This window comes from Scyliorhinus torazame, chromosome 11 (genome assembly GCF_047496885.1).
Source record: "Scyliorhinus torazame isolate Kashiwa2021f chromosome 11, sScyTor2.1, whole genome shotgun sequence".
In the NCBI taxonomy this organism is placed as follows: Eukaryota; Metazoa; Chordata; class Chondrichthyes; order Carcharhiniformes; family Scyliorhinidae; genus Scyliorhinus; species Scyliorhinus torazame.
This window is the reverse complement of record NC_092717.1, coordinates 248,277,271-248,299,337: the sequence shown is the minus strand read 5'-3', so window position 1 is coordinate 248,299,337 and position 22,067 is coordinate 248,277,271. Positions and strand designations below refer to the sequence as shown.

Below are 22,067 nucleotides of genomic sequence, written 5' to 3'. Positions count from 1 at the left end.
TTACAGTGCAGAAGGAGGCATTCGGCCCGTCGAGTCTGCACCGGCTCTTGGAACGAGCACCCTACCCAAGGTCAACACCTCCACCCTATCCCCATGACCCAGTAACCCCACCCAACACTAAGGGGCAATTTTGGACACTAAGGGCAATTTATCATGGCCAATCCACCTAACCTGCACATCTTTGGACTGTGGGAGGAAACCGGAGCACCCGGAGGAAACCCACGCACACACGGGGAGGATGTGCAGATCCGCACAGACAGTGACCCAAGCCGGAATCTAACCTGGGATCCTGGAGCTGTGAAGCAATTGTACTATCCACAATGCTACCGTGCTGCCCTTCAGTGGCACCAAGGAAAACACTCAGAGCCCTGTGGTGCCGTCCACAGTGAAGGTCTGGAACCAGCTGAGGAGGCATTTCAGGATAGAATGGATGTCAATGTTGACGCGTTGTGCGAAAATCATTTTGAGCCGGGGGATAGATGGTGTGTATAGGAAGTGGAGAGAAGTGAGGCTGGTTAAGGTGAGGGATCTGTACCTGGAAGAGGGGTTTGCCAGTGTAGAGGAACTGAAGGAGAGGATAGAGCTCCCGAGAGGAAGTGAGTTTAGGTACCTGTAGGTAAGGGACTGCGCGCAGAAGGTTTGGAAAGAGTTCCCCTGGTTTTAGAAATATATATTTTTTAAAGGACAGTCCGACGCATGCAGCCCAGGGGGTGGGTAGCTGGTGGCCTCAGTGACCAGGGCACCCAGCCATAGCGGCCGGTATTGGTGCCGGCATGTGGTGCAGGGTGGGGGTTGGGCCGCACTCCGGGTGGGGAGGGGTCACGGGTAAGGGGGTTGGTGCCAGGGGCACGGTGCTGCCTACACACCCTGGCCGCCAGAAGAGTCAGGAACTCTCTCCCTCGAAAGGCAGTGAAATGAAATGAAATGAAAAATGAATGAAATGAAAAAAATGAAATGAAAATCGCTTATTGTCACAAATGAAGTTACTGTGAAAAGCGCCGAGTTGCCACATTCCGGCGCCTGTTCGGGGAGGCTGGTACGGGAATCGAACCGTGCTGCTGGCCTGCCTTGGTCTGCTGTCAAAGCCAGTGATTTAGCCCTGTGCTAAACCAGCCCCAGTGGAAACAGTCTTTGAATATCTTTAAGTTACAACTAGAGAGATTATTTTTTCTTTCCTTTAATTTAGAAAAACAATTTCCAATTAAGGGGCAATTTAGGGTGGCCAATCCACCTAACCTGCACGTCTTTGGGTTGTGGGGGTGAGATCCAGGCAGACACGGGAGGAATGTGCAAACTCCACACGGACAGGGACCCAGAGCCGGGATCGAACCCCGGAACCTCGGTGCTGTGAGGCAGCAGTGCTAACCGCTAAATTCTTCATTAACGAGGTGAAAGGTTATGGGGGTAGGAAGGGGGGTCACAGTCAGATCAGCCTTGAACTTAATGAATGGCGGAGCGGCCTCGAGGGGCTGAGTGACCCCCTGACCCGTACACTTGAACGATTGTGGATTGACGGTTCGAGGTGCAGGTGTGTTACACTCTGATTGGATCATTTGTTCCAGAAGCTTTTAGCATGATGATGCTGCCTTATTACTCAGTCTGTTATGTTCCACAGGTTGCTCCAGGGTGGAGATCACACCAAGCGAGGCCAGGGGTTGAGGGTCTCACGAGCTGGGGCAATGTCAGCATTTAACCCACCATTTGCGCATGGACCGGCTCCATCACTACCCCATGCTATAGACAGCCAGAGACACAGCTCAGCTGAGACAGGCAGTCCGCCACAAGGTAACGACTACAAAGATTTCTATTTGTCTCCACTCCACCCCCTCACCCCGGGCAGTTGCTGCTTTAGGTTGTTGAGCATCTGAATGTCTCTGGTCATCCATGGTTCTCTGGGCATGTTCCTACTTCCTATTACCCCAGAGGGAACATTTCTTTTCTGAACTCTTTCTTCCCCCCCCCCCCCCACTGCTCTTCTGTAGATTTCCCCCACAAGTAACTCTTTTTCTAGTCTACCTTGGCCAGATCCTACCTTATTTTACTAAAATCCACCCCCCTACCCCAACCTAAAACCTTTTTTTTGCAATTTGTCCATTTCTTCGTCCATAACAAGCTTAAATTTTACCATGTTGTGATCACTATCACCAAAATGCTCCCCACCAGCACATCAACCACCTGTCCGGCTTCATTCTCCAGAATTAGGTCCAGCACTGCACCGTCCCTTGTTGGATCCTCTACATATTGAGCCACAAAGTTCTCCTGTATATATTTTAAGAACTCCACTCCATCTTAAGAACATCTTAAGAAATTTTAAGAACTCCACTCCACTCCATTTTAAGAACTCTCACTCCATCCACTCTTAACACAGTGATAATCCCAATTAATGTTGGGGAAAGTTGAAATCACCTAATGTAATTATCCGATTAGTATCTTTACACTCCTCTGCAAATTGTGCATGTTCTTGTTCCTCCGTTTCCCACTGACTATCTGGGGGTCTATAATAAACACGCAGCAATGTGGCTGCCTCATTTTTGTTCCTAAGCACTACCCACAAAGCTTCATTTGATTCAACCCCCCCCCCCCCCCAACCCACCCACCCACAAGATATCTTTGCTCCTTATCACAGTAACTGACTCCTTAACGAATAATGCAATGCCTCCTCTTTTATCCTCTCCCCGTCTCGCCCTAAGATTCTATATCCTGGATGTTAAGCTGCCAATCCTGCCCCTCCCTCAACCACGTCTCCGTGATGGGTACTATATCACCATTCCATGTGTCCATCCTCGCTCTTAACTCATCCGATTTACCGCTAATGTTCCTGGCATTAAAGCAGAGGCCATCCAGCCATACTTCCCTGAAACTTACTACCGCTGTGTTCCCTCTGACTTGATTGCTTTTCTATGTAATACTGTGTCCCTATTCTGCAAACAGTCTTGTGTCCCCTGCCCTGCCGAATTAGTTTAAAGTCCTCCAACAACACCAGCAAACCCGCCAGCAAGGATGTTAGTCTCGCTCTGGTTTAGATGTAGACTGTCCTGTTTGTGATAATAATCTTTATTATTGTCACAAGTAGGCTTACGTTAACACTGCAATGAAGTTCCTGTGAAAAGCCCCGAGTCGATACACTCCAGCGCCTGTTCGGGTACACAGAGGGAGAATTCAGAATGTCCAATTCACCTAATAGCACATCTTTTGGGACTTGTGGGAGGAAACCGGAGCACCCGGCGGAAACCCGCGCAGACAAGGGGAGAACATGCAGACTCCGCGCAAACCCAAGCCAAGAATCGAACCTGGGTCCCTGGCGCTGTGAAGCAACAGTGCTAACCACTGTGCTACCGTGCCGCCCACGGCGTACAGTTCCCACCTTCCCCAGAAACGGTCCCAGTGATCCAGGAATCTAAAACCCTCCCTCCTACACCAACACTTAAACCACGCATTCATCTGTGTTATTCTCCTATTTCTGTACTTGCTAGCACGTGGCACTGGGAGTAATCCAGAGATTATAACCTGACAGGTCCTGCTTTTTAGTCTACTGTTTAACTCTCTGAATTCTTGATGCAAGACCTTTGGCTATGCTAAATTGCCCCTTAATTGGAAAAAATATATTTTTTTAAATTCCGTTACCGTAGAATTCCGACAGTGGAGAAGGAGGCTATTCAGCCCATTGAGTCTGCACTGACCCTCTGAAAGAGCAACCTACCAAAACCAACTACCCTGCCCTAACCCCATAACCTCACCTAACCGGCACATCCCTGGACACTGAGGGGCGATTTAGCGCGGCCAATTCCCCAAACCGCACATCCCTGGACACTGAGGGGCGATTTAGCGCGGCTAATCTACCTAACCTTCCTCACTGTCACCAGACTCCTAAATGACCCTCTTATGACCGACTTCATTAACACTACACCCTGTATGCTTCATCCGATGCCAGTGCTTATGTAGTTACATTGTATACCTTGTGTTGCCCAATTATGTATTTTCTTTTATTCCCTTTTCTTCCCATGTACTTAATGATCTGTTGAGCTGCTCGCAGAAAAATACTTTTCACTGTACCTCGGTACATGTGACAATAAACAAATCCAATCCAATCCAAACCGGCACATCTTTGGACTGAGAGGAAACCCACACAGACTTTGGGAGAACATGCAAACTCCACACAGACACGCGAGGCAGGAATTGAACCCTGGTCGCTGGCTCTGTGAGGCAGCAGTGCTAACCACCGTGCTGCCCCTTGGCACCCTGCCGCCCCTTGGCACCCTGCCGCCCCTTGGCACCCTGCCGCCCCTTGGCACCCTGCCGCCCCTTGGCACCCTGCCGCCCCTTGGCACCCTGCCGCCCCTTGCCACCCTGCCGCCCCTTGCCACCCCTGCCGCCCCTTGCCACCCTGCCGCCCCTTGCCACCCTGCCGCCCTTTGCCACCCTGCCGCCCTTTGCCACCCTGCTGCCCCTTGCCACCCTGCCGCCCCTTGCCACCCTGCCGCCCCTTGCCACCCTGCCGCCCCTTGCCACCCTGCCCGCCCCTTGCCACCCTGCCGCCCCTTGCCACCCTGCCGCCCCTTGCCACCCTGCTGCCCCTTGCCACCCTGCCGCCCTTTGCCACCCTGCCGCCCCCTGCCGCACCCTGCCGCCCCCTGCCGCACCCTGCCGCCCCTTGCTACCCTGCCGCCCCTTGCCACCCTGCCGCCCCTTGCCACCCTGCCGCCCCTTGCCACCCTGCCGCCCCTTGCCACCCTGCCGCCCCTTGCCACCCTGCCGCCCCTTGCCACCCTGCCGCCCCTTGCCACCCTGCCGCACCCTGCCGCCCCTTGCCACCCTGCCGCCCCTTGCCACCCTGCCGCCCCCTTGCCACCCTGCTGCCCCTTGCCACCCTGCCGCCCCTTGCCACCCTGCCGCCCCTTGCCACCCTGCCGCCCCTTGCCACCCTGCCGCCCCTTGCCGCCCCTTGCCGCCCCTTGCCGCCCCTTGCCGCCCCTTGCCACCCCTTGCCGCCCTGCCGCCCCTTGCCGCCCCTTGCCGCCCTGCCGCGCCCTGCCGCCCCTTGCCGCCCCTTGCCGCCCTGCCGCCCCTTGCCGCCCCTTGCCGCCCCCTTGCCGCCCCTTGCCGCCCCTTGCCGCCCTGCCGCCCGTTGCCGCCCCTTGCCGCCTTGCCGCCCCTGCCGCCATGCCGCCCCTGTCGCCCCTCGCCGCCTGCCGCCCCTCGCCGCCCTGCCGCCCCTCGCCACCCTGCCGCCCCTCGCCACCCTGCCGCCCCTCGCCACCCTGCCGCCCCTCGCCACCCTGCCGCCCCTCGCCACCCTGCCGCCCCTCGCCACCCTGCCGCCCCTCGCCACCCTGCCGCCCCTCGCCACCCTGCCGCCCCTCGCCACCCTGCCGCCCCTCGCCACCCTGCCGCCCCTCGCCACCCTGCCGCCCCTCGCCACCCTGCCGCCCCTCGCCGCCCTGCCGCCCCTCGCCGCCCTGCCGCCCCTCGCCGCCCTGCCGCCCCTCGCCGCCCTGCCGCCCCTCGCCGCCCTGCCGCCCCTCGCCGCCCCTGCCGCCCCTCGCCGCCCTGCCGCGCCCTGCCGCCCCTTGCCGCCCCTTGCCGCCCTGCCGCCCCTTGCCGCCCCTTGCCGCCCCTTGCCGCCCCTTGCCGCCTTGCCGCCCCTGCCGCCATGCCGCCCCTGTCGCCCCTCGCCGCCTGCCGCCCCTCGCCGCCCTGCCGCCCCTCGCCGCCCTGCCGCCCCTCGCCGCCCGGCCGCCCCTCGCCCCCCCTCGCCGCCCCTCGCCCCCCCGCGCCGCCCCTCGCCCCCCCCGCGCCGCGCCCCTCGCCCCCCGCGCCGCCCCTCGGCCCCCGCGCCGCCCCTCGGCCCCCGCGCCGCCCCTCGGCCCCCCGCGCCGCCCCTCGGCCCCCCCCGCGCCGCCCCTCGCCCCCCGCGCCGCCCCTCGCCCCCCGCGCCGCCCCTCGCCCCCCGCGCCGCCCCCTCGCCCCCCGCGCCGCCCCTCGCCCCCCCGCGCCGCCCCTCGCCCCCCCGCGCCGCCCCTCGCCCCCCCGCGCCGCCCCTCGGCCCCCCGCGCCGCCCCTCGGCCCCCGCGCCGCCCCTCGGCCCCCCGCGCCGCCCCTCGGCCCCCCCGCGCCGCCCCTCGCCCCCCGCGCCGCCCCTCGCCCCCCCGCGCCGCCCCTCGCCCCCCCGCGCCGCCCCTCGCCCCCCGCGCCGCCCCTCGCCCCCCGCGCCGCCCCTCGCCCCCCGCGCCGCCCCTCGCCCCCCGCGCCGCCCCCTCGCCCCCCCGCGCCGCCCCTCGCCCCCCGCGCCGCCCCTCGCCCCCCCGCGCCGCCCCTCGCCCCCCCGCGCCGCCCCTCGCCCCCCGCGCCGCCCCTCGCCCCCCGCGCCGCCCCTCGCCCCCCGCGCCGCCCCTCGCCCCCCGCGCCGCCCCTCGCCCCCCGCGCCGCCCCTCGCCCCCCGCGCCGCCCCCCCGCGCCGCCCCTCGCCCCCCGCGCCGCCCCTCGCCCCCCGCGCCGCCCCTCGCCCCCCGCGCCGCCCCTCGCCCCCCCGCGCCGCCCCTCGCCCCCCGCGCCGCCCCTCGCCCCCCGCGCCGCCCCTCGCCCCCCGCGCCGCCCCTCGCCCCCCGCGCCGCCCCTCGCCCCCCGCGTCGCCCCCCTGCGCCGCCCCTCGCCCCCGCGCCGCCCCCTCGCCCCCCGCGCCGCCCCTCGCCCCCCGCGCCGCCCCTCGCCCCCCGCGCCGCCCCTCGCCCCCCGCGCCGCCCCCTCGCCCCCCGCGCCGCCCCTCGCCCCCCAGCGCCGCCCCTCGCCCCCGCGCCGCCCCTCGCCCCCCGCGCCGCCCTCGCCCCCCGCGCCGCCCCTCGCCCCCCGCGCCGCCCCTCGCCCCCCGCGCCGCCCCTCGCCCCCCCGCGCCGCCCCTCGCCCCCCGCGCCGCCCCTCGCCCCCCGCGCCGCCCCTCGCCCCCCCGCGCCGCCCCTCGCCCCCCGCGCCGCCCCTCGCCCCCCGCGCCGCCCCTCGCCCCCCGCGCCGCCCCTCGCCCCCCGCGCCGCCCCTCGCCCCCCGCGCCGCCCCTCGCCCCCCGCGCCGCCCTCGCCCCCCGCGCCGCCCCTCGCCCCCCGCGCCGCCCCTCGCCCCCCCGCGCCGCCCCTCGCCCCCCGCGCCGCCCCTCGCCCCCCCGCGCCGCCCCTCGCCCCCCGCGCCGCCCCTCGCCCCCCCGCGCCGCCCCTCGCCCCCCCGCGCCGCCCCTCGCCCCCCCGCGCCGCCCCTCGCCCCCCGCGCCGCCCCTCGCCCCCCGCGCCGCCCCTCGCCCCCCGCGCCGCCCCTCGCCCCCGCCGCGCCGCCCCTCGCCCCCGCCGCGCCGCCCCTCGCCCCCCCGCGCCGCCCCTCGCCCCCCGCGCCGCCCCTCGCCCCCCGCGCCGCCCCTCGCCCCCCGCGCCGCCCCTCGCCCCCCCGCGCCGCCCCTCGCCCCCCGCGCCGCCCCTCGCCCCCCGCGCCGCCCCTCGCCCCCCGCGCCGCCCCTCGCCCCCCGCGCCGCCCCTCGCCCCCCGCGCCGCCCCTCGCCCCCCGCGCCGCCCCTCGCCCCCCGCGCCGCCCCTCGCCCCCCGCGCCCGCCCCTCGCCCCCCGCGCCGCCCCTCGCCCCCCGCGCCGCCCTCGCCCCCCGCGCCGCCCCTCGCCCCCCGCGCCGCCCCTCGCCCCCCGCGCCGCCCCTCGCCCCCCGCGCCGCCCCTCGCCCCCCGCGCCGCCCCTCGCCCCCCGCGCCGCCCCTCGCCCCCCGCGCCGCCCCTCGCCCCCCGCGCCGCCCCTCGCCCCCCCGCGCCGCCCCTCGCCCCCCGCGCCGCCCCTCGCCCCCCGCGCCGCCCCTCGCCCCCCGCGCCGCCCCTCGCCCCCCGCGCCGCCCCTCGCCCCCCGCGCCGCCCCTCGCCCCCCCCGCGCCGCCCCTCGCCCCCCCGCGCCGCCCCTCGCCCCCCGCGCCGCCCCTCGCCCCCCGCGCCGCCCCTCGCCCCCCCGCGCCGCCCCTCGCCCCCCGCGCCGCCCCTCGCCCCCCCGCGCCGCCCCTCGCCCCCCGCGCCGCCCCTCGCCCCCCGCGCCGCCCCTCGCCCCCCGCGCCGCCCCTCGCCCCCCGCGCCGCCCCTCGCCCCCCGCGCCGCCCCTCGCCCCCCGCGCCGCCCCTCGCCCCCCGCGCCGCCCCTCGCCCCCCCGCGCCGCCCCTCGCCCCCCGCGCCGCCCCTCGCCCCCCGCGCCGCCCCTCGCCCCCCGCGCCGCCCCTCGCCCCCCGCGCCGCCCCTCGCCCCCCGCGCCGCCCCTCGCCCCCCGCGCCGCCCCTCGCCCCCCGCGCCGCCCCTCGCCCCCCCGCGCCGCCCCCTCGCCCCCCCGCGCCGCCCCTCGCCCCCCGCGCCGCCCCCTCGCCCCCCGCGCCGCCCCTCGCCCCCCGCGCCGCCCCTCGCCCCCCGCGCCGCCCCTCGCCCCCCGCGCCGCCCCTCGCCCCCCGCGCCGCCCCTCGCCCGCCCCCGCGCCGCCCCTCGCCCCCCGCGCCGCCCCTCGCCCCCCGCGCCGCCCCTCGCCCCCCGCGCCGCCCCTCGCCCCCCCGCGCCGCCCCTCGCCCCCCCGCGCCGCCCCTCGCCCCCCGCGCCGCCCCTCGCCCCCCCCGCGCCGCCCCTCGCCCCCCGCGCCGCCCCTCGCCCCCCGCGCCGCCCCTCGCCCCCCGCGCCCGCCCCTCGCCCCCCGCGCCGCCCCTCGCCCCCCGCGCCGCCCCTCGCCCCCCGCGCCGCCCCTCGCCCCCCGCGCCGCCCCTCGCCCCCCGCGCCGCCCCTCGCCCCCCGCGCCGCCCCTCGCCCCCCGCGCCGCCCCTCGCCCCCCGCGCCGCCCCTCGCCCCCCGCGCCGCCCCTCGCCCCCCGCGCCGCCCCTCGCCCCCCGCGCCGCCCCTCGCCCCCCGCGCCGCCCCTCGCCCCCCGCGCCGCCCCTCGCCCCCCGCGCCGCCCCTCGCCCCCGCGCGCCGCCCCTCGCCCCCCCCCGCGCCGCCCCTCGCCCCCCGCGCCGCCCCTCGCCCCCGCGCCGCCCCTCGCCGCCTCGCGCCTGCCGCCCCTCGCCGCCCTGCCGCCCCTCGCCGCCCTGCCGCCCCTCGCCGCCCTGCCGCCCCTCGCCGCCCCTGCCGCCCCTCGCCCCCCGCGCCGCCCCTCGCCCCCCGCGCCGCCCCTCGCCCCCCGCGCCGCCCCTCGCCCCCCGCGCCGCCCCTCGCCCCCCGCGCCGCCCCTCGCCCCCCGCGCCGCCCCTCGCCCCCCGCGCCGCCCCTCGCCCCCCGCGCCGCCCCTCGCCCCCCGCGCCGCCCCTCGCCCCCCGCGCCGCCCCTCGCCCCCCGCGCCGCCCCTCGCCCCCCGCGCCGCCCCTCGACCCCCGCGCCGCCCCTCGCCCCCCGCGCCGCCCCTCGCCCCCCGCGCCGCCCCGCGCCGCCACTCGCCCCCTCGCCCCCTCGCCCCCGTGCCGCCCCTCGCCTCCCGCGCCGCCCCTCGCCCCCCGCGCCGACCCTCGCCCCCCGCGCCGCCCCTCGCCCCCCGCGCCGCCCCGCGCGCCCCCGCGCCCCCCGCGCCGCCCCTCGCCGCCCGGCCGCCCCTCGCCCCCCGCGCCGCCCCTCGCCCCCCGCGCCGCCCCCCGCGCCGCCCCTCGCCCCCCGCGCCGCCCCACGCCGCCCCTCGCCCCCTCGCCCCCCGCGCCGCCCCTCGCCCCCCGCGCCGCCCCTCGCCCCCCGCGCCGCCCCTCGCCCCCCGTGCCGCCCCTCGCCCCCCGTGCCGCCCCTCGCCCCCCGCGCCGCCCCTCGCCACCCTGCCGCCCCTCGCCACCCTGCCGCCCCTCGCCACCCTGCCGCCCCTCGCCACCCTGCCGCCCCTCGCCACCCTGCCGCCCCTCGCCACCCTGCCGCCCCTCGCCACCCTGCCGCCCCTCGCCACCCTGCCGCCCCTCGCCACCCTGCCGCCCCTCGCCACCCTGCCGCCCCTCGCCACCCTGCCGCCCCTCGCCACCCTGCCGCCCCTCGCCACCCTGCCGCCCCTCGCCACCCTGCCGCCCCTCGCCGCCCTGCCGCCCCTCGCCGCCCTGCCGCCCCTCGCCGCCCTGCCGCCCCTCGCCGCCGTGCCGCCCCTCGCCGCCCTGCCGCCCCTCGCCGCCCTGCCGCCCCTTGCCGCCCTGCCGCCCCTTGCCGCCCTGCCGCCCTGCCGCCCCTTGCCGCCCTGCCGCCCCTTGCCGCCCTGCCGCCCCTTGCCGCCCTGCCGCCTTGCCGCCCTGCCGCGCCCTGCCGCCCCTTGCGGCCCCTTGCCGCCCCTTGCCGCCCTGCCGCCCGTTGCCGCCCCTTGCCGTCTTGCCGCCCCTGCCGCCATGCCGCCCATGTCGCCCCTCGCCGCCCTGCCCCCCCTCGCCCCCCGCGCCGCCCCTCGCGCCGCCCCTCGCCCCCCGCGCCGCCCCTCGCCCCCCGCGCCGCCCCTCGCCCCCCGCGCCGCCCCTCGCCCCCCGCGCCGCCCCTCGCCCCCCGCGCCGCCCCTCGCCCCCCGCGCCGCCCCTCGCCCCCCGCGCCGCCCCTCGCCCCCCGCGCCGCCCCTCGCCCCCCGCGCCACCCCTCGCCCCCCGCGCCACCCCTCGCCCCCCGCGCCGCTATTGTCCTGTGTTGTGCGGCTATCAGCCCTTCAGCTGGAGTGACCAGTCTCTCCCTGTTGACTCTGCCTAAACCTTCCAGAAGGCCGTCCGCTCTCGTGTTGCTATCCATGTGGATTCTCTTTCTGTCCTCTCCTCTCTCTGACGGTGCTGGATCATTTTGATTTTGTTCCTTTGGTTTAGCTGCAACTTGCCCAGTGTTGCCCCTTTCCAGGAGAAACCTTGACCTGAAGGAGTTTGAGGAGCAGCAGAGGGGACAGGTTGCTCAGCAAATCAAAGCTGAAAGAAGAAAGAAATTGAAGGTAAATAAGAATGTTGCAGCTGATGCATCTGCTTCTCCTCCATGTCACGCTGCAGCAGGGTGCGTGCTGGGCTTTCCCACAGGGGCAGCATTGGGACCACTGCTTTGCTTATCTTTATTAGTGACCTAAGCTTGGGTGTGCCAAGCACAACTTGAAAATTTGCTGCTGAGGGGCGGTGGTATTATCACTGGACTAGTATTCCTGAGACCCACGGAAATGGGGAGCCAGGTTTGAATCGCACCACGACAGGCGTTGGAATTGGAATTTTAAAAAATGAGGATGATGAAACCATTGTCGATTTTCATAAAAACCAATCTGGGTCACTCATATCCTTTAGGGAAGGAAATCTGCTGTCCTTGCCTGGTCTGGGCCACATGTGACTCCAGACCCACAGCAATGTGGTTCACTCTTTGATGCCCCCTGAGATGTCTCAGCAAATCCCTCAAACTGCGAAACGGTCTCAAAGGAATGAGAACCGCCCGGCATCGACCCAATCACCATAATGGACAACGGCAAACCCAGCTCTGTTGACCCTGCAAAGTCCTCCTCACCAGCATCTGGGGGCTTGTGCCAAAGTTGGGAGAGCTGTCTCACAAGCTAGTCAAGCAATAGTATGGCATAGTCACACTCACAGAATCATACCTCACAGACAATGTCCCAGACACCACAATCATCATTCCTGGGTATGTCCTGTCTCACAGGCAGGACAGACCCAGCAGAGGTGGCGGCACGTGGTATACAGTCAGGAGGGAATTGCCCTGGGGGTCCTCAACATCGACTCTGGACCCCATTTAGTCTCATGGCTTCAGGTTAAACATGGGCCAGGAAACCGCCTGCTGATTACCACATACCGCCCACCATCAGCTGATGAATCAGTACTCCTCCATGTGACATAGAACATACAATGCAGAAGGAGGCCATTCGGCCCATCGAGTCTGCACCGACCCACTTAAGTCCTCACTTCCACCCTATCCCCGTAACCCAATAACCCCTCCTAACCTAGGGCAATTTATCATGGCCAATCCACCTAACCTGCACGTCTTTGGACTGTGGGAGGAAACCGGAGCACCCGGAGGAAACCCACGCAGACACGGGGAGAACGTGCAGACGCCGCACACACAGTGACCCAGCGGGCAATCGAACCTGGGACCCTGGCGCTGTCAAGCCACAGTGCTATCCACTGTGCTACCGTGCTGCCTTGTTGTCAAGGGATGATGGTTAGATCCTCTCTTGTAGGGGATGGCCATTGCCTGGCACTTGTGTGGCATGAATGTAACTTGCCACTTGTCAGCCCAAGCCAGGATATTGTCCAGATCTCGCTGCATTTGGACAGGGACTGCTTCATTATCTGAGGAGTCGCGAATGGTGCTGAACATTGTGCAGTCATCCGCAAACATCCCCACTTCTGACCTTATGATGGAAGGGAGGTCATTGATGAAGTGGCTGAAGGTGGTTGGGTCTTGGACACCACCCTGAGAAACTCCTGGAGTGATGTCCTGGGGCTCAGATGACTGACCTCCAACCACGGCAACCATCTCCCTTTGTGCCGGGTATGACAACAACCAGCGGAGAGTTTTCCCCCTGATTCCCATTGACTCCAGTTTAGCTCGGGCTCCTTGATGCCATACTCCGTCAAATGATGCCTTGCTATCTCGGGATCTGACCTCAGGATGGGGTTGAGGAGCTGACTTCGGGGTGGTACTGAGGAATTTACCTGAGGCTGGGATTGAGGAGCTGACCTCGGGGTGGGTTTGAGAAGTTAACCTGAGGGTGGGATTGAGGAGTTTACCTGAGGGTGGGATTGAGGAGTTTACCTGAGGGTGGGATTGAGGAGTTTACGTCAGGGTGGGATTGAGGAGTTTACCTGAGGGTGGGATTGAGGAGTTTACGTCGGGGTGGGATTGAGGAGTTTACCTGAGGGTGGGATTGAGGAGTTTACGTCGGGGTGGGATTGAGGAGTTTACGTCGGGGTGGGATTGAGGAGTTTACCTGGAGGAGGGATTGAGGAGTTTACATGAGGGTGGGTTTGAGAAGTCTACCTGAGGGTGGGATTGAGGAGTTTACCTGAGCATGGGATTGAGGAGTTTACCTGAGGGTGGGATTGAGGAGTTTACCTGAGGGTGGGATTGAGGAGTTTACGTCAGGGTGGGATTGAGGAGTTTACCTGAGGGTGGGATTGAGGAGTTTACGTCAGGGTGGGATTGAGGAGTTTACCTGAGGGTGGGATTGAGGAGTTTACCTGAGGGTGGGATTGAGGAGTTTACCTCTGGGTTGGATTGAGGAGTTTACCTGAGGGAGGGATTGAGGAGTTTACCTGAGGGTGGGTTCGAGAAGTTTACCTGATGGTGGGATTGAGGAGTTTACCTGAGGGTGGGATTGAGGAGTTTACCTGAGGGTGGGATTGAGGAGTTTACGTCGGGGTGGGATTGAGGAGTTTACCTGAGGGTGGCATTGAGGAGTTTACCTCGGGGTGGGATTGAGGAGCTGACCTCGGGGTGGGATTGAGGAGTTTACCTGAGGGTGGGATTGAGGCGTTTACGTCGGGGTGGGATTGGGGAGTTTACCTGAGGGTGGGATTGAGGATCTGACCTCGGGGTGGGATTGAGGAGCTGACCTCGGGGTGGGATTGAGGAGTTTACCTGAGGGTGGGGTTGAGGAGTTTACGCCGGGGTGGGATTGGGGAGTTTACCTGAGGGTGGGATTGGGAAATTGACCTGAGGGTCGGATTGAGGAGCTGACCTCAGGGTGGGATTGAGAAACTGACCTCTGGGTGGGATTGGGGAGTTTACCTGGGGGAGGGATTGAGGAATTTACCTGAGGGAGGGATTGAGGAGTTTACGTCAGGGTGGGATTGAGGAGTTTACCTGAGGGTGGGATTGAGGAGTTTACGTCAGGGTGGGATTGAGGAGTTTACCTGAGGGTGGGATTGAGGAGTTTACCTGAGGGTGGGATTTAGGAGTTTACCTCTGGGTTGGATTGAGGAGTTTACCTGAGGGAGGGATAGAGGAGTTTACCTGAGGGTGGGTTTGAGAAGTTTACCTGATGGTGGGATTGAGGAGTTTACCTGAGGGTGGGATTGAGGAGTTTACCTGAGGGTGGGATTGAGGAGTTTACGTCGGGGTGGGATTGAGGAGTTTACCTGAGGGTGGGATTGAGGAGTTTACCTGAGGGTGGGATTGAGGAGTTTACCTTGGGGTGGGATTGGGGAGTTTACCTCGGGGTGTGATTGAGGAGCTGACCTTGGCGTGGGATTGAGGAGTTTACCTGAGGGTGGGATTGAGGAATTTACCTGAGGGACGGATTGAGGAGCTGACCTCGGGGTGGGATTGAGGAGTTTACCTCGGGGCGGGATTGAGAAACTGACCTCGGGGTGGGTTTGAGGAGTTTACCTCGGGGTGGGATTGTGGAGTTTACCTGAGGGTGGGATTGAGGAGTTTACCTCGGGGTGGGATTGAGGAGTTTATCTGAGGGTGGGATTGAGGAGTGTACCTGAGGGTGGGATTGAGGAGTTTACCTGAGGGTGGGATTGAGGAGCTGACCTCGGGTTGGGATTGAGGAGTTTACCTGAGGGTGGGATTGAGGAGTTTACCTGGGGGTGGGATTGAGGAGTTTACCTCGGGGTGGGATTGAGGAGTTTACCTCGGGGTGGGATTGAGGAGTTTACCTGAGGGTGGGATTGAGGAGTTTACCTGAGGGTGGGATTGAGGTGTTTACGTCGGGGTGGGATTGAGGAGTTTACCTGAGGGTGGCATTGAGGAGTTTACCTCGGGGTGGGATTGAGGAGTTTACCTGAGGGTGGGATTGAGGAGTTTACGTCGGGGTGGGATTGGGGAGTTTACCTGAGGGTGGGATTGAGGATCTGACCTCTGGGTGGGATTGAGGAGCTGACCTCGGGGTGGGTATGAGGAGTTTACCTGAGGGTGGGGTTGAGGAGTTTACCTCGGGTTGGGATTGAGGAGTTTACCTGAGGGTGGGATTGAGGAGTTTACGCCGGGGTGGGATTGGGGAGTTTACCTGAGGGTGGGATTGAGGAGCTGACCTCAGGGTGGGATTGAGAAACTGACCTCTGGGTGGGATTGGGGAGTTTACCTGGGGGAGGGATTGAGGAATTTACCTGAGGGAGGGATTGAGGAGTTTACCTGAGGGTGGGATTGAGGAGCTGACCTCAGGGTGGGATTGAGGAGTTTACCTCGGGGTGGGATTGAGGAGTTTACCTCGGGGTGGGATTGAGGAGTTTACCTGAGGGTGGGATTGAGGAGTTTACCTCGGGGTTGGATTGGGGAGTTTACCTCCGGGTGGGATTGGGGAGTTTACCTCGGGGGGGATTGGGGAGTTTACCTGAGGGTGGGATTGAGGAATTTACCTGAGGGAGGGATTGAGGAGCTGACCTCGGGGTGGGATTGGGGAGTTTGCCTGAGGGTAGGATTGAGGAGTTGACCTTGGCGTGGGATTGAGGAGTTTACCTCGGGGTGTGATTGAGGAGTTTACCTGAGGGTGGGATTGAGGAGTCTACCTGAGGGTGGGATTGAGGAGTTTACCTGAGGGTGGGATTGAGGGGTTTACCTGAGGGTGGGATTGAGGAGCTGACCTTGGCGTGGGATTGAGGAGTTTACCTCAGGGTGGGATTGAGGGGTTTACCTCGGGGTGGGATTGGGGAGTTTACCTGAGGGTGGGATTGAGGAGTTTACCTGAGGGTGGGATTGAGGGGTTTACCTCGGGGTGGGATTGGGGAGTTTACCTGAGGGTGGGATTGAGGGGTTTACCTCGGGGTGGGATTGAGGAGTTTACGTCGGGGTGGGATTGAGGAATTTACCTGAGGGAGGGATTGAGGAGTTTACCTCGGGGTGGGATTGAGGAGCTGACCTCGGGGTGGGATTGAGGAGTTTACCTCGGGGTGGGATTGAGGAGTTTACCTGAGGGTTGGATTGAGGAGTTGACCTTTGGGTGGGATTGGGGAGTTTACCTGAAGGTGACATTGAGGAGTTTGCGTGAGGGTAGGATTGAAGAGTTACCCGAGGATGGGATTGAGGAGTTTACCTCGGGGTGGGATTGAGGAGCTGACCTTGGCGTGGGATTGAGGAGTTTACCTCCGGGTGGGATTGGGGAGTTTACCTCGGGGTGGGATTGGGGAGTTTACCTGAGGGTGGGATTGAGGAATTTACCTGAGGGTGGGATTGAGGAATTTACCTGAGGGAGGGATTGAGGAGCTGACCTCGGGGTGGGATTGAGGAGTTTACCTCGGGGTGGGATTGAGGAGTTTACCTGAGGGTGGGATTGAAGAGTTGACCTCGGGGTGGGATTGAGGAGTTTACATGAGGGTGGGTTTGAGAAGTCTACCTGAGGGTGGGATTGAGGAGTTTACCTGAGCATGGGATTGAGGAGATTACCTGAGGGTGGGATTGAGGAGTTTACCTGAGGGTGGGATTGAGGAGTTTACCTGAGGGAGGGATTGGGGAGTTTACCTGAGGGTGGGATTGAGGAGTTTACGTCGGGGTGGGATTGAGGAGTTTACCTGAGGGTGGCATTGAGGAGTTTACCTGAGGGTGGGATTTAGGAGTTTACCTCTGGGTTGGATTGAGGAGTTTACCTGAGGGAGGGATTGAGGAGTTTACCTGAGGGTGGGTTCGAGAAGTTTACCTGATGGTGGGATTGAGGAGTTTACCTGAGGGTGGGATTGAGGAGTTTACCTGAGGGTGGGATTGAGGAGTTTACGTCGGGGTGGGATTGAGGAGTTTACCTGAGGGTGGCATTGAGGAGTTTACCTCGGGGTGGGATTGAGGAGCTGACCTCGGGGTGGGATTGAGGAGTTTACCTGAGGGTGGGGTTGAGGAGTTTACGCCGGGGTGGGATTGGGGAGTTTACCTGAGGGTGGGATTGGGAAATTGACCTGAGGGTCGGATTGAGGAGCTGACCTCAGGGTGGGATTGAGAAACTGACCTCTGGGTGGGATTGGGGAGTTTACCTGGGGGAGGGATTGAGGAATTTACCTGAGGGAGGGATTGAGGAGTTTACCTGAGGGAGGGATTGAGGAGTTTACCTGAGGGAGGGATTGAGGAGTTTACCTCGGGGTGGGATTGAGGAGTTTACCTGAGGGTGGGATTGAGGAGTTTACCTGAGGGTGGGATTGAGGAGTTTACCTGAGGGTGGGATTGAGGAGTTTACCTTGGGGTGGGATTGGGGAGTTTACCTCGGGGTGTGATTGAGGAGCTGACCTTGGCGTGAGATTGAGGAGTTTACCTGAGGGTGGGATTGAGGAATTTACCTGAGGGACGGATTGAGGAGCTGACCTCGGGGTGGGATTGAGGAGTTTACCTCGGGGCGGGATTGAGAAACTGACCTCGGGGTGGGTTTGAGGAGTTTACCTCGGGGTGGGATTGTGGAGTTTACCTGAGGGTGGGATTGAGGAGTTTACCTCGGGGTGGGATTGAGGAGTTTATCTGAGGGTGGGATTGAGGAGTTTATCTGAGGGTGGGATTGAGGAGTTTACCTCGGGGTGGGATTGAGGAGTTTACCTGAGGGTGGGATTGAGGAGTTTACGCCGGGGTGGGATTGAGGAGTTTACCTCGGGGTGGGATTGAGGAGTTTACCTGAGGGTGGGATTGAGGAGTTTACCTCGGGGTGGGATTGAGGAGTTTACCTCGGGGTGGGATTGAGGAGTTTACCTCGGGGTGGGATTGAGGAGTTTATCTGAGGGTGGGATTGAGGAGTTTACCTCGGGGTGGGATTGAGGAGTTTACCTGAGCGTGGGATTGAGGAGTTTACCTGAGGGTGGGATTGGGGAGTTTACCTGAGGGAGGGATTGAGGAGCTGACCTCAGGGTGGGATTGAGAAACTGACCTCTGGGTGGGATTGGGGAGTTTACCTGGGGGAGGGATTGAGGAATTTACCTGAGGGAGGGATTGAGGAGTTTACCTGAGGGTGGGATTGAGGAGCTGACCTCAGGGTGGGATTGAGGAGTTTACCTCGGGTTGGGATTGAGGAGTTTACCTCGGGGTGGGATTGAGGAGTTTACCTGAGGGTGGGATTGAGGAGTTTACCTCGGGGGGGATTGGGGAGTTTACCTGAGGGTGGGATTGAGGAATTTACCTGAGGGAGGGATTGAGGAGCTGACCTCGGGGTGGGATTGGGGAGTTTGCCTGAGGGTAGGATTGAGGAGTTGACCTTGGCGTGGGATTGAGGAGTTTACCTCGGGGTGTGATTGAGGAGCTGACCTTGGCGTGGGATTGAGGAGTTTACCTCCAGGTGGGATTGGGGAGTTTACCTCGGGGTGGGATTGGGGAGTTTACCTGAGGGTGGGATTGAGGAGCTGACCTCGGGCTGGGATTGAGGAGTTTACCTGAGGGTGGGATTGAGGAGCTGACCTCGGGGTGGGATTGAGGAGTTTACCTCGGGGTGGGATTGAGGAGTTTACCTCGGGGTGGGATTGAGGAGTTTACCTGAGGGTGGGATTGAAGAGTTTACCTCGGGGTGGGATTGAGGAGTTTACCTGGGGGAGGGATTGAGGAGTTTACATGAGGGTGGGATTGGGGAGTTTACCTGAGGGTGGGTTCGAGAAGTTTACCTGAGGGTGGGATTGAGGAGTTTACCTGAGGGTGGGACTGAGGAGTTTACCTGAGGGTGGGATTGGGGAGTTTACCTCGGGGTGGGATTGAGGAGTTTACCTGAGGGTGGGATTGAGGGGTTTACCTCGGGGTGGGATTGAGGAGTTTACCTGAGGGTGGGATTGAGGAGTTTACCTGAGGGTGGGATTGAGGAGTTTACCTGAGGGTGGGATTGAGGGGTTTACCTGAGGGTGGGATTGAGGAGCTGACCTTGGCGTGGGATTGAGGAGTTTACCTGAGGGTGGGATTGAGGGGTTTACCTCGGGGTGGGATTGGGGAGTTTACCGGAGGGTGGGATTGAGGAGTTTACCTGAGGGTGGGATTGAGGGGTTTACCTCGGGGTGGGATGGAGGAGTTTACGTCGGGGTGGGATTGAGGAGCTGACCTCGGGGTGGGATTGAGGAGTTTCCCTCGGGGTGGGATTGAGGAGTTTACCTGAGGGTTGGATTGAGGAGTTGACCTTTGGGTGCGATTGGGGAGTTTACCTGAAGGTGACATTGACGAGTTTGCGTGAGGGTAGGATTGACGAGTTACCCGAGGATGGGATTGAGGAGTTTACCTCGGGGTGGGATTGAGGAGCTGACTTTGGCGTGGGATTGAGGAGTTTACCTCCGGGTGGGATTGGGGAGTTTACCTCGGGGTGGGATTGGGGAGTTTACCTGAGGGTGGGATTGAGGAATTTACCTGAGGGTGGGATTGAGGAATTTACCTGAGGGAGGGATTGAGGAGCTGACCTCGGGGTGGGATTGAGGAGTTTACCTCGGGGTGGGATTGAGGAGTTTACCTGAGGGTGGGATTGAAGAGTTGACCTCGGGGTGGGATTGAGGAGTTTACCTGAGGGTGGGATTGAGGGGTTTACCTCGGGGTGGGATTGAGGAGTTTACCTGAGGGTGGGATTGAGGAGTTTGCCTGAGGGTGGGATTGAGGAGTTTACCTGAGGGTGGGATTGAGGGGTTTACCTGAGGAAGGGATTGAGGAGCTGACCTTGGCGTGGGATTGAGGAGTTTACCTGAGGGTGGGATTGAAGAGTTGACCTCGGGGTGGGATTGAGGAGTTTACATGAGGGTGGGTTTGAGAAGTCTACCTGAGGGTGGGATTGAGGAGTTTACCTGAGCATGGGATTGAGGAGATTACCTGAGGGTGGGATTGAGGAGTTTACCTGAGGGTGGGATTGAGGAGTTTACCTGAGGGAGGGAGGGAGGGATTGGGGAGTTTACCTGAGGGTGGGATTGAGGAGTTTACGTCGGGGTGGGATTGAGGAGTTTACCTGAGGGTGGCATTGAGGAGTTTACCTCGGGGTGGGATTGAGGAGCTGACCTCGGGGTGGGATTGAGGAGCTGACCTCGGGGTGGGATTGAGGAGTTTACCTGAGGGTGGGATTGAGGAGTTTACCTCTGGGTTGGATTGAGGAGTTTACCTGAGGGAGGGATTGAGGAGTTTACCTGAGGGTGGGTTCGAGAAGTTTACCTGATGGTGGGATTGAGGAGTTTACCTGAGTGTGGGATTGAGGAGTTTACCTGAGGGTGTGATTGAGGAGTTTACGTCGGGGTGGGATTGAGGAGTTTACCTGAGGGTGGCATTGAGGAGTTTACCTGAGGGTGGCATTGAGGAGTTTACCTCGGGGTGGGATTGAGGAGCTGACCTCGGGGTGGGATTGAGGAGTTTACCTGAGGGTGGGATTGAGGAGTTTACGTCGGGGTGGGATTGGGGAGTTTACCTGAGGGTGGGATTGAGGATCTGACCTCGGGGTGGGATTGAGGAGCTGACCTCGGGATGGGATTGAGGAGTTTACCTGAGGGTGGGGTTGAGGAGTTTTACGCCGTGGTGGGATTGGGGAGTTTACCTGAGGGTCGGATTGGGAAATTGACCTAAGGGTCGGATTGAGGAGCTGACCTCAGGGTGGGATTGAGAAACTGACCTCTGGGTGGGATTGGGGAGTTTACCTGGGGGAGGGATTGAGGAATTTACCTGAGAGTGGGATTGAGGAATTTACCTGAGGGAGGGATTGAGGAGTTTACCTTTGGGAGGGATTGAGGAGTTTACCTGAGGGAGGGATTGAGGAGTTTACCTCGGGGTGGGATTGAGGAGTTTACCTGAGGGTGGGATTGAGGAGTTTACCTGAGGGTGGGATTGAGGAGTTTACCTGAGGGTGGGATTGAGGAGTTTACCTTGGGGTGGGATTGGGGAGTTTACCTCGGGGTGTGATTGAGGAGCTGACCTTGGCGTGGGATTGAGGAGTTTACCTGAGGGTGGGATTGAGGAATTTCCCTGAGGGACGGACTGAGGAGCTGACCTCGGGGTGGGATTGAGGAGTTTACCTCGGGGTGGGATTGAGAAACTGACCTCGGGGTGGGTTTGAGGAGTTTACCTCGGGGTGGGATTGTGGAGTTTACCTGAGGGTGGGATTGAGGAGTTTACCTCGGGGTGGGATTGAGGAGTTTATCTGAGCGTGGGATTGAGGAGCCGACCTCGGGGTGGTAATGAGGAGTTTGCGTCGGGGTGGTATTGAGGAGTTTACCTCTGGGTGGGATTGAGGAGTTTACCTGAGGGTGGGATTGAGGAGTTTACCTGAGGGTGGGATTGAGGAGTTTACCTGAGGGTGGGATTGAGGAGTTTACCTGAGGGTGGGATTGAGGAGTTTACCTGAGGGTGGGATTGAGGAGTTTACCTGGGGGTGGGATTGAGGAGTTTACCTGAGGGTGGGATTGAGGAGTTTACCTGAGGGTGGGATTGAGGAGTTTACCTGAGGGTGGGATTGAGGAGTTTACCTGAGGGTGGGATTGAGGAGTTTACCTGAGGGTGGGATTGAGGAGTTTACCTGAGGGTGGGATAGAGGAGCTGACCTCAGGGTGGGATTGAGGAGTTTACCTGGGGGTGGGATTGAGGAGTTTACCTCGGGTGGGATTGAGGAGTTTATCTCCGGGTGGGATTGGGGAGTTTACCTGAGGGTGGGATTGGGGAGATAACCTCGGGGTGGGATTGAGGAGTTTACCTGAGGGTGGGATTGAGGAGTTTACCTCGGGGTGGGATTGAGGAGTTTACCTGAGGGTGGGATTGAGGAGCTGACCTCAGGGTGGGATTGAGGAGTTTACCTCGGGGTGGGATTGAAGAGTTTACCTCGGGGTGGGATTGAGGAGTTTACCTGAGGGTGGGATTGAGGAGTTTACCTGAGGGTGGGATTGAGGAGTTTACCTGAGGGTGGGATTGAGGAGTTTACCTGAGGGTGGGATTGAGGAGTTTACCTGAGGGTGGGATTGAGGAGCTGACCTCAGGGTGGGATTGAGGAGTTTACCTGGGGGTGGGATTGAGGAGTTTACCTCGGGTGGGATTGAAGAGTTTATCTCCGGGTGGGATTGGGGAGTTTACCTGAGGGTGGGATTGGGGAGATAACCTCGGGGTGGGATTGAGGAGTTTACCTGAGGGTGGGATTGAGGAGTTTACCTCGGGGTGGGATTGAGGAGTTTACCTGAGGGTGGGATTGAGGAGCTGACCTCAGGGTGGGATTGAGGAGTTTACCTCGGGGTGGGATTGAGGAGTTTACCTCGGGG

The 22,067-nt window shown here is 63.6% G+C and overlaps 1 protein-coding gene across 1 annotated transcript in view; it reads left to right on the top strand.

The window, feature by feature from the left end:
- The window catches only part of LOC140385962 (uncharacterized), a 66,726-nt gene that overhangs the window by 5,338 nt on the left and 39,321 nt on the right, over positions 1 to 22,067 (top strand). Inside the window, exons 3-4 of the mRNA XM_072468605.1 lie at positions 1,616 to 1,785; positions 10,800 to 10,918. Coding sequence (XP_072324706.1) covers positions 1,616 to 1,785; positions 10,800 to 10,918 — 289 coding nt within the window. The remainder of the gene's footprint in view (positions 1 to 1,615; positions 1,786 to 10,799; positions 10,919 to 22,067) is intronic.